At 37.9% G+C, this 12247-nt stretch overlaps 1 protein-coding gene across 1 annotated transcript in view; it reads right to left on the reverse strand.

Annotated features, from left to right (window-relative positions):
* Positions 1-10056: 10056 nt before the first annotated feature.
* The window catches only part of ME2 (malic enzyme 2), a 49987-nt gene continuing 47796 nt past the window's right edge, over positions 10057-12247 (reverse strand). The window contains exon 16 of the mRNA XM_036322653.1: positions 10057-10301. Coding sequence (XP_036178546.1) covers positions 10134-10301 — 168 coding nt within the window. The 3' untranslated portion in view covers positions 10057-10133. The remainder of the gene's footprint in view (positions 10302-12247) is intronic.

Raw genomic sequence — 12247 nt, forward strand, 5'->3', positions numbered from 1 at the left:
GGCGGAAGTGCGCCGCCGGCTGGTCCGCGCGGCCGCTCTAGGACGCTCCGGAGGTCCGCGCTCGGTGGCGTCCGCCCGGCCCCTCCGCGGGGGAGGCGCGGGACCACTCCCTGGCCCGCCCGGGGGGCCCGCAGCGGTGCGCTGGGCGGGATGGTGGCGGGAACCCGTGCGGACCAGGGCGCCACGAGTGCAGACGTTTACTGTTCTGTTTTTTTGTTTTCTGTGTCATATTTTCAAACAGGAGCCTTGTCCCCGATGCTTTGCTCATGCACAGGTTTGTGTGATTTCCCTTCTTTCCTTGGGACGAATCTTTCAGCCACCAAACCTAAAACGTTCAGCTGGAGGCGCCCGAAGAGGAAAAAGCAGTGCGCTCTGAACCCAAGTTCACATCGCACTACTGTGGATCGTGAGCCTCGGCTCTTTCTCCACCTGCCGGTCCCGGAACGCACGGGAGGGCCTGCTTAGAACCTGCAGCCCCCCTAACCGGTTTGGCTCAGTGGATAGAGCGTCGACCTGCGGACTCAAGGGTCCCAGGTTCGATTCCGGTCAAGGGCATGTACCTTGGTTGTGGGCACATCCCCAGTTAGGGGGTGTGCAGGAGGCAGCTGATCGATGTTTCTCTCTCATCAATGTTTCTGACTCTCTATCCCTCTCCCTTCCTCCCTGTGAAAAATCAGTAAAATATATTAAAAAAAAAAAAAAAAAGAACCTGCAGCCGCCGGGCTGCACTCGCCACCAGCATTGCGGGCGTGTTCTCTTAGGTGTCACCCAGCCTGCGGTCAGATCTCATTCTGGTTAAATTCTAGCATTTGGAAAAAGTATTTCAAGCTCCCAGGCAGTGCCAGATGCGCTGATTTTTGCTCGACATACTCGAGCTGGTCAAAGTATGCAGTAGCCAAATATAAGCAATAGGGGAGCTATGTATGCAGGGTGTTTTGAAACTATCAGGGAGCGGAATTAAGAACACTGGCCTCTCCCCCACCTCACCCCACCCCACTGCTTTGCTCAATAAACCATTAAGTAATCCACTTTTTGGCCTCTTCAAAGCCTTTGTTTCTTCGAGTATTAATTGAGCTCCGACTTTGTGGATAGTATTATTTTGATACTGAGAGCATTTTAAAAATATGTCTTAGCCCCTGGTTTTAGGAGCATACACTGAGATTGGGAAAAACTGTTATCAGGAAACAACTAACAATATCAGGGAACAAATGACAAGCCAAAGAAGTGATAAGAATATGGAAAAAGGATCACTAGCCATGAGATCAGTTAAGAAAGGTAGGACTTGAGCTGGGTCTTGTAGAATGGTTGAGACTGAATGTTGTAGTAATGGAAAAATAAGGTGGATTGGCGACATTGAGACTGATTTAGCATAGCATTAAACATGGAACGTAGCAGAAAACTTGAACTGTAGTTATCCTGATCTTTGCTTAGCTAAGAAGTGCTCAAAAGAACTAGCTCATTCTCCAGCTAGCTCTTGATCGCAGCTCAGTTGGGGTCCCCCACAGCAGTGCCTTCCATAACCTGTCCATTCTAGAGGTTCATGGTTTGTTCCTGTCCACCTATCAAAGCTTCCTACAACTGCTTAGAAGTTATTACATTTTTAGAAAATTGTGGATAGAAATTTAGTTCACTTTTAAAATTTTCCATTTTGGGAAATTTTATACGTACACAAAAGTTGAGAAAATGTTGTGTGAACCGTTTAGGTATAACCATCACCCGCCTTTAATAGTTAGTGACATCTGGTCCATCTTTTTTTACCTAAAACCCCTGCACCTCCAAAAGCAACAAAACCCTGGAATATTTTAAAGCAAATTCCAGGTACAATATCATTTTATCCATAAATAATTCTGTATTTAAGGATCCTTCTTTAAAATTTCATCACTACATAATGATGGCAGGCAGTCCAGTGCATAAGTAGAAAAGATAGGACTTAAAAAATACAACTATAATATCATTATCATAAAAATACAATAATTTAATAGCATCAAATCCAGTTACTGTTCAAATTTGCCTGATCAACTCATAACATTATTGGTTTTAGAGAGAGACAAAGGGAGAGGGAGAGAAAGAGAAACATTGATCGGTTGCTTTCCACTGACCCACTCAGGCCAGGGCTCTCAACTCATAAATTTTTTTGAATATATTTTATTGATTTTTTTTTACAGGGAGAGGGATAGAGAGTTAGAAACATCAATGACAGAGAAACATCGATCAGCTGCCTCCTGCATACCCCGCACTGGGGATGCCTACAACCGAGGTACATGCCCTTGACCAGAATCGAACCTGGGACCCTTCAGTCCACAGGCTGACGCTCTATCCACTGAGCCAAACTGGTTAGGGCTCAACTCATAACTTTTGAAGCCTATTTATTCAAGTCAGAAAATTAAAATATAAATTTTAAAAAACTAAAAAGCTCTTTAAAAAACTTAATTACAATGTTATCTCACCTGAAAGTTAACAATAATTCTTTTTTAAAAAAATTCTTTTAATATATTTCTTTATTGACTTCAGAGAGGAAGGGAGAAGGAGAGAGAGATAGAAAAATCAATGATGAGAGAGAATCATTGGCCGCCTCCCACACCGCCCCCCCCCCCACCCCACTGGGGAACAAGCCCGCAACCCAGGCATGTGCCCTTGGCCGGAATCGAACCCGGGACCCCTCAGTCCACAGGCGGACGTTCTATACACTGAGCCAAGCCAGCTAGGGCAACAATAATTCTTTAATATCTAATTTATTATATTCTTATCTACATTAATAAAATGGAAACATGCAAATTTGTGTCACTCTGCTACGCCCACCAGCCAGAGTGACTATGTAAATTACCCAACAAAGATGGCAGTTAATTTGCATACGCAGGCACGGAGTGAAGACTGAAGGCTCCGGCCGGAGTGAAGACTGAAGACTGAAGAGGCTCGCTGTGGCCGGAGGGAAGAAGCCAAGCCTCGCTGCGGCCAGACCAAAGGCCCGGGTCCCGGGTGCCGGAGGAAAACCGGTGCCGGCAGCCAGGGGAAGGAAGACCTATTGCATGACTCTCCTCATGCAACAGGCCTCTAGTTTATAAATATCATATTCAAATTTCCCTAATTATCCCCAAATATCTCATATGTAGTTGGTTTGTTTGAGTCAGGATTCAAAGGATTACACATTGCATTTGGCTGAAGTCTCTTAAGTCTCTTTTTAAGCTTAATAGTTTTTTTCTTCCTCTTTTTTCTTGCCATTTATTTGTGGAAGAAACTGGGTCATTCATTTGTTCTGTAGAATTTCCCAAACTGGCTGATTGTACCTCCACAGTATCATTTAACATGTTCCTCTGTCCTCTGTGTTTCTACCACATGGGACTTAGATCTAGAGGCCTGTTCTGATTCAGGGTCTATTTTTTGGCAGGTCGGCTTCATAGGTGATGCTGAGTACTTTCTGATTTAGTCTTCTAATAATTAGGGTCTTGGAATATATATGTGCTGGGGGTGAGAAATAATTCCTTTACTGCTATGATTAAATAAGGAGAGAAATAGAGTAGGAAGCTGAACAAAAGGAAATAAAAAGATGAGGAACTCGACTAGTGCTCCACTTACGAATTTAAGTCTAACAATATATTCCCATGGGGTCAAATAGTCTGGGAGGGGTGTGTGTGTATGTGTGTGTTTTAAGGTTTAATAATACCAAGTTTTAAAAGTGCCTTATATACAGGGGCCTTTAAAAACAGGGTCATGGGGTGGTGAACACATAATACAACATACAGATGATGTTTTATAGAATTGTACACCCGAAATCTATATAATTTTATTAACCAATGTCACCCCAGTAAATTCAATAAAAAGCAAAAAAAAAAAAAAAATCAGTCACATTTTCAACAGTTGAAAACAATAAAAGCAAAGTCATAATGCATTTTTTATGTATAGGAAAATTTTATTAAGAAAATACACACATCTCATTACAATATATCACGAAAGGGAAAAAACAATTCACATCTTTATGAAGTTTTTAGACTGATTCCTGGAACCGCATGTAACAAGTTGATCTGGTATAATATACTGCTCTACATAAGGCATTCCCCTTAACTAGCACTCCCATAAGCAATTACTGCAAGACTACCCCATCTCTTTATCTTTTATAAAAAAATATTTTTTTGATTTCAGAGGGGGAGAGGGATAGAAACATCAATGATGAGAATCATTGATCAGCTGCCTCCTGCACACCCCCCACTGGGGATTGAGCCGAAACCCAGGCATGTCCCCTTGACCAGGAATCGAACCGTGACCTTCTGGTTCAGAGGTCACTGCTCAACCACTGAGCCACACCGGCTGGGCTCTTTATCTTAAATATAAAGGTGAGAAAGGCTAAGCCGTGACTTTTGCAACTTGTGGTTTCCTTGAAGTCAATAATTAAAGCTGGGTATGTTAACACAATATCAATTGCAAAAATATGGTTTTAATTTCAGTTAGTTTTAAAGGTCATTAGATAATAAATCCTTAGGCAAAAATTTTACCTGGTCAAATATTTAGCTAATATTGGTCTCTTCAGAAATTCGTTATTCCACACATACATATTAGTACTTTCTAACTGTTCTCACCTTTTAATAACGAAGTTATATATGTGCATATAATACAATAGATATCATTTAAAATAAACTTTACAATTCAAATTCACATTGACTTTGGCAGATTCCTGAAACCAATTTGCCCCAAAGTGATAGCAGTTGGTGGTTCTGTGAAGATGACCAAATCAAAAGATGTTAGTGAACTGGCTACTGAGAATGTTGTAATTTATCATATTCAAAACCACATCTTTTATGTTACTGTGCAATACCTAAAGTGCTGAAGACTAATGTTTACATTGTATTTGAGTTATAAATGGGAACAAAGTAAAAATCAAATGAACTGGTAAAGTGCATTAAAAAGGACCTAAGACTAATCTTATAAGATTAGGCTGGTTGCACAGTGGTTAGTGTTGGCCCTCAGACTGAAGGGTTGTAGGTTTGATCCCGGATCCTGGTCAGGATGTGTGTGGGAGGCAACCAGACACATCAATGTTTCTCTCTCTGTCTCTCCCCCTCCCTTCCACTCTCTCTGAAAATCAATGGGATAAAATATCCTCTGGTGAGGATTAACAATGAAATAAAATACATAAAAAGAATAGGTGACGATTGTCATCTGAAATAACAATTCTTGAAGATAAGGTATTTAAGATTCAGATAACATCATCTAGCACAGAGGCCCTTCTTCCCTGAGAAGGGCTAAGGCTAGGAGCCTGTGCTCTGAGAGCCTGGCCTGGAGGCCTTCTCTCTAGAACAGGTGGGGTGACAAAAGTGATTGTGAAGACTAAACATAATGATGCATGTAGGATACTTAGAACAATGCCCGGCACAGAGTAGGTGCTATTCATAAAATGTATTTATCATTATTCACTAACTGCTTACCTAACATGTTGGTGATATTGCAATGATTACGTAGGAATCAATGATTTGCTAGAATAAACACTTAAAATTAGGAAAGGGAAAACAATTTTTCTACAACATACTGAACACTGGGGAATAGATTTCTCCTTAGTCTTAAAACTTTAGAAAGTATGTTGAATGTGGGGCTAACTTCCCAAACAGCGAAGTGGCAAGTATTTATTCGAAAAAAGCAATTAAATAACCATATGTAAGTTTATTGGCAAAAGATGCAAAGCATCCCAGTCATTTACCTTCATTTGTATATTTTATGCAATTGAACTAGGAACACCTTTTGTATCATACACGGGCTTACTTTTCTCTTTGAGAAGCATAATTTTCCTTGTCCAAGAAAGGAAAATAATTATTGTTTTAAAATCTAATCACTAGTTTATCTGAGTAACTCCTGGCAAGGATTAAAGGAATTAGGCACTAAGAGTCATGTCCTAATTAGTCCCGGTTGAATTTATTAAAATTTTGAAACAAAAGCATTTTTTTTCTTTGTTTAATGGAAACATCTTATGCTCACTTCTGATGAGTGGTAAATTTTCTGCAGTTGAATTATCTTGACTGTTTTAAATATTAAGGATGTTACTTTAGCTTGTCTGTAGAGGATTTCTTTCATTTTAATGTTTAGATGCACATCAAATTGCAAATCACTAATCAGTCGAGAGCCGGATAGAATGTGACTTTCTATGGAGTCACAATGTGCCTGCACCGGAACAGGTGTGATCCTGCCTGGGAAGGAAATATGACATTGGTTCTACTTCATTCATTAAGACAGTCCCTTTATCAGCGGTTCTCAACCTGTGTGTTGCGACCCCTTTGGCGGTTGAATGACCCTTTCACAGGGGTCGCCTAAGACCATCCTGCATATCAGATATTTACATTACGATTCATAACAGTAGCAACATTACAGTTATGAAGTAGCAACGAAAATAATTTTATGGTTGGGTCACAACATGAAGAACTATATTTAAAGGGCCAGAAGGTTGAGAACCACTGCTTTAAGTGGAACCCTAATAGAGAGCATTGGGATTTATATTAATGTTCTCATGTATTATGTATGCTCAACAGAGATGATTCCACTTTGGTGAATTCAACAGAACACTAGAGCTGTTCAACTGTATGAAGAAATTATCTTTGAGGGATACTGAATGGGTTTAGGAAAAAAGCTAGAGAAGCATTTGGATGAAGTATTTTTTTCTAAAGAAAGGCTTTTCCTATTCCCCTATCATCCCCTTTGGGCTTTCTTAGTTATCTCTCAGCAGTAAATAATGCCTCACACCCCTTAATAATGATTATGCGTTGCTATTAATTTGCTAGTAACTCCTTTGCAAAGGAGAATGCAAAATCTTATTTCTCCAATGCTGATAATTTAGAGAAAAGAAAGACAAAGGATAGGTTAAGTCATAGCATGAGACAACCAAAAATAGAGAATAAACAAAGATTCATTTGATGGCTAATCTTTTACAAATGAAAACTGGTTGCTAGGTTTTAATAAGTACATTTAAAATCAATAATTTGAAATTAAACAGTATTCAAGTTATGACTTTTCAGAAAAATGTTTAAAAGTTCTGTATTAATTTTTGCTCTTATAAACATCCTTTAAAAACTATACGTAACAGAAATAGGTGGACCCAATTCTTTGTAAGAACATAATTTGTCATCTTTTTCATGTGCAGTACATACTCTATGAGCACTGAACTCAAAATGCACACCACCTAGGACTCTGGAGCAATGCCATTCGGGCCTTCTCTGTACCAGCAGCACGGGCATCACCGGGCATCACCAGGGAGCTCGTCAGAAGCGCAGAATCTTGGGTCCCACCCCAGACCCAGGGCATCCACAGGAGGAATGGGCCAGCTCTCCAGGAGACTCAGACAACCTGCTTTAAGGCAGTGACAGGGAGGGCAGGGGAAGTGTGGGCTGAGAACACACCTGCCACGACTCTGCCCAGGGGGTCCAGGGGCCCAGAGGAAGGGACAGAGGCCTCCGCATTTTAAAGAAGCTTCTTAAAGAAGCTTCACAGTGATTCTGAGGCAACTTTCTGGGTAAGAATCCATCCTTTAGAAAGGTTTTAATCAAAATCTTTAACACTTTCCCCATTATCGTCAATAAACCTTACCCTCACTATTTATCCAATTTGTTTCACACCACAGGTGGTGCTGCCAGGTTAGAAAAATGTGTCATCACTTTTTCCTATTTAGTCATTTCTGACAGGCTAATCTACAGAATTTCTTTACTCAAAAGAATTAAAATGACTCTCCATTCCTGTTTTTCAAAACAATTACCTCCTTTCTAGGTAAATGTGTCCATAGAAATCAAATGTTTCAGCTTATTTTCTAATTTGGTGCCATTATGTCACCCCCCTCCCACCATGATGAGAATGCTTGCCTGTATTTTCTTAGCTTTAATATTAAAAATGGTTTCATTACTTTACACCCAATACTTATTTAAAAATACTGATTGGTAAATAATACATAATGAGAATTAAGCTTAGAAATATATACATATAAGATTTCTTATTTAAAAAAGCAATGTTATTTGGCCTTGTTTTTTTCCCCTTGAAATACTGATAATTCCCATGAGACCTGTACTAGAGATATTAATAAGTGAACATCTTAGTCAAATTACTAAGTAAAATTCAGCATGTGTTCCTACCTTCAGTAAGCACAAATCAGGTTTGTAATATTTATGTTAAACTAAAATCAAGATTTCAGAGAATATTTTTGGGAGTGATTGTGTTTTGACAAAGGTAGTATGAAAAACATAAACCTTTCATATTTAATTAAAAGAAACAAATTGTGACCTAGTTGCTTATTTTATGAAACAGATTTATCTAACAGACTTCTGACTGTTAAACAAATTAACAGATTTGCACTTCCCCATATTTTAAATGGCAATGACATTTTGAGCATTCTTAAAATGAAGAATTTACTCAAAATTATTGTGAATTAATCTCTGGCTATAGGTAGAGGAAAATATGAAAATAAATACAACGCCCTTTTTTCTCTACAGAATGTTATATTTACCATATCAAGGACTGTGGAGAGAAATGTCAAATAATGTGCATGCTAAGTAGTTGTGAATACTTTTTTGTAGTAATATTGTAGAATGAGCATTTAAAAATTTAGTTTCTTCAAAGCATCCGTGTTAGGCACATAGATAGCCATACTACTACTTCTTAAAATGATTCTGGATTTTCCTTTAGAACTCTCCAGTTTGTAAGCCACACAAAAAACTGGTCTCACTAGTCAATTATTATCCATTTTACTGGGTTGAAAATGGCATGAAAATGGACTATTAAAAACGGTCTGAACACCTACCTTATTTATCCCACTTGGCTCTAAATTAATTTTGATGGCTTCAAAAAATTAAATTCATTTTTAATGGAGAAAGAATTGTCACTAATGATATTCAAAGGAATGTCTCGTAGGAATGAATATTCCAAAATTATCTCAAGTAGAGCATCACTATTGGAAGAGGGGTATGACTTCTTCAGTTAAATATGACTCAATTTAGATGTGAAACATCTGACTAATTTGTTAAAAGTCATGATGTTAATCATAATTTATGCATCTTATACCTCCCTCCTTAGAATCATCTCGAAATTAAGATGATGAAAATATGTGTTTTTCATAATAAGCAAAGCTAAATTTCTACCTGAGCAATAAAATAGCATAATTGAAGCAATTAAATTGAAGTTATTATCTTTATTAAATAAAAAAGTTACACTATGATTTTTATACAGTTAAAAACAATGACTCTTTAAATGTTTTAATGTTGACATTATTACAGGCTCAATGACTTTTTTTTTTATTTGTCTAAAGGCAGCAGTAGTTTCCATTTCTCTCTTACAATGTTATAGTAAAGCCTTAATTTAGTTTTAGGAAATAAATAATAGGGTATATTTTTCATATTTCTCTAACTCTATATACTGGAGAGGAATTTCAGAGCATGAAGAAGAAATAAATAAAAACATTTTAGACAATTTATCCTTAGAATTTGGTTAAATTTGGCTTTTCCTCATACTGTGTGCTCATCTCCACAGAAGTCAGTTAGTATATTAGTCACCCTCAAAAGAGCTCAGTGAAAGATTATTACCTATTTGAGGCCCAGTGCACAAATTCATGCACAAGTGGGGTCCCTTGGCCTGGCTGGCGATTGGGGCCTATCAGGCTGTAGGAGGTTGGCCGGCCAAGGGGAAGGGCCATGGGATGTTGGCTGGCTGCAGGAGATTGGCTGTGGGAGTGCACTGACGACCAGGGGGCAGCTCCTGTGTTGAGCATCTGCCCCCTGGTGGTCAGTGCACATCATAGCAACCGGTCAACTTGTCATTCGGTCGCGTAGGCTTTTATATATATAGATAATAGTAAATAGCAAATTCTTGGGCAAGTGTGATCAAGAGCACAGGTGAAGACATTCAAAATATATTTTTAACATCTCTTTGATGTGTTATGAACTACAAATCAGAATGAACGCATTATGGCTATTTGGTGGCAGGGTGCCAGTGGGCATTAACAGTGTAGTCGACACATCTACCCACACAGAAGTGTAGATTCATGGGAAAAATAAGTCTGGCAAAGCAGTGGGGGACAATAAAACACAGAAAAAAACCCCATAAATTTGAGAACATTATATTTTTGTCTGAAAAGAGGGGTTCCCTGAAGCACGGACAATATTTATTTGTGGGCGCTTCTATTCTGGTAGCACAGGAGGGCTTTGTCCAGATTCTGGCCATTCATACATATCTGGCAGCATGGAGTCATATTCACTTCGCCATATTCTTTCTCTAACATACTTGGCCTTGTCCTCAGGTTCTGGGTATCGGAAAGCCATTTTATTAGCATACAGGTATTCTGTAACCTGAAAAGTAAATAAGATTATATAACAGAAATGACCAGCGAGGAATCTTATTTAGAAAAAAATTTAAATATCTAGGAAAATAATGAGAGACATGCCACATTGAGGTGAAGAAAACAACAGAATTATATTGAAAGACTTAAACCCAAAAAACCTTGAGTGGAGAGAGAGACTGAATGGGGATTTATCAACACTGAAAGCCTCAATTTTACCTATTTAATTTATAAATATGACATAGTTGTATACATAGTTGCAGGGTTTTCTTTAAACTCAAAGAACTGATATAAAAATTCATCCAAAAGAATAAACAGTTGAGAACAGACAATACTGAAAAACCATAATGACAGAAAATATATAGTATCAAAGAATATACTTTATACATATTATAATAATTAAAACAATGCATAATGATAGATAAATACGGTTAGGAACAGATTCCTAGTAACAGATTAAAAAATTTTATACTAATAAAAGCAGTAGTCTCGATCAACTGGTGGTGAAACAACTGGTTACCTACTCAAAGAAAAAGTTTCTGTCTCACAATATACACTAAAATAAACCTGTGTGATTAAAAAGTCTTATGTTATTAGAAAACACAGGTAGATATTTATATAATTTTGGAGTGGGAGAAGGCATTAAAACTCACAAAAGATGAGAAACAACCTATAAATTAACAGATAATTTCATGAAAAAGCTTTTGAAAAATGGTACATAAAACAATTCTAAGTTTAGAATAATGACAATGGGACAACACCTGCACCACAGCAAACAGAAGGATCACTATCCTCTATAATAAAGAGCTAATGTGCTAATTAAACGAACAGCAGAATGACCATCCAGAAGACCTTCTGGACGGAGCTGGGGCTGCGAGGGCCGGCCAGGGCAGCTGGGACTGTGAGGGCTGAGCCCCTTGCCTGAATTCCATGCATCCGACCTCTAATCCTTAATAAAGAGCTCTCATAAGTCAGTATCAGCAAGTGGAAAGAGCTGGCTGGCATGGCTCAGTGGTGAGTGTAGACCTAAGAAGCAGGTTGTGATTTGATTCCCGGTCAGGGCAGGTGCCCGGGTTTTGGGCTTGATCCTCAGTGTGGGGCGTGCAGGAGGCAGCCGATCAATGATTCTCTCTCATCATTGATATTACTATCTCTCTCTCTCTCTTCCTTCCTTCCTCTCTGAAATCAATAAAAATATATTTTTAAAAAAGACAGAAAGGCATATAACATACAAACAAGCACAGGCCATGAATAGGCAGTTCACAAAAAAGTATGATTGCTCAATAAACACAAAATATTCTTCAATCTAATAATAAAATAAGTGCTTTAAATAAAAATAAGATAATTTTCATCTATTAAATATATAAGATTTAAAAATAATAATTCTAAGTATGGGCAAAGGAGTGGGAAAACAAATACACTCATATCTAATAGGTACTATGTAAATCAGTACTTTTTTCTGAAGAAATATTTGGCAATATAAATCAGTAGCCTTAGTGTGTTAACACTGTTCGTCCTTATGATTAGAAATTTATCTTAAAGAAAAACAATCACAAATGCACATAAAGACTTATCTGAGGATTTCACTACAATATTATTTCTACCAAAATGAAAAACACTTAAATGTCCAAAGAGAAATGGTTAAACTAATTATGACATAACAAAAAGAGAATTATTATTGATTAACAAGGGAAAAGACTTATAATACATTAAGTGGGAAAAAGTGCAGTGACAACCCAATTATAAAAATAGGTACTGGTGACTGGGCATGTGTGTGCTTAAAAAGACTAGAAGGCAACAAACTCAAAATAACAATGTGGGTTATATTCTGGTAGAATATGGGTGAACTAAAATTTCTTCTTTGCACTAAATGTTTTAAACTTTTCTTTAATAAACTTGTGTTACTTACATAAGAAAATTCTATTAAAATTTATGTGAAGAGGTATAAACTATTAC

The sequence above is a fragment of the Myotis myotis genome, unplaced genomic scaffold, assembly GCF_014108235.1.
Source record: "Myotis myotis isolate mMyoMyo1 unplaced genomic scaffold, mMyoMyo1.p scaffold_m19_p_9, whole genome shotgun sequence".
Lineage (NCBI taxonomy): Eukaryota > Metazoa > Chordata > Mammalia > Chiroptera > Vespertilionidae > Myotis > Myotis myotis.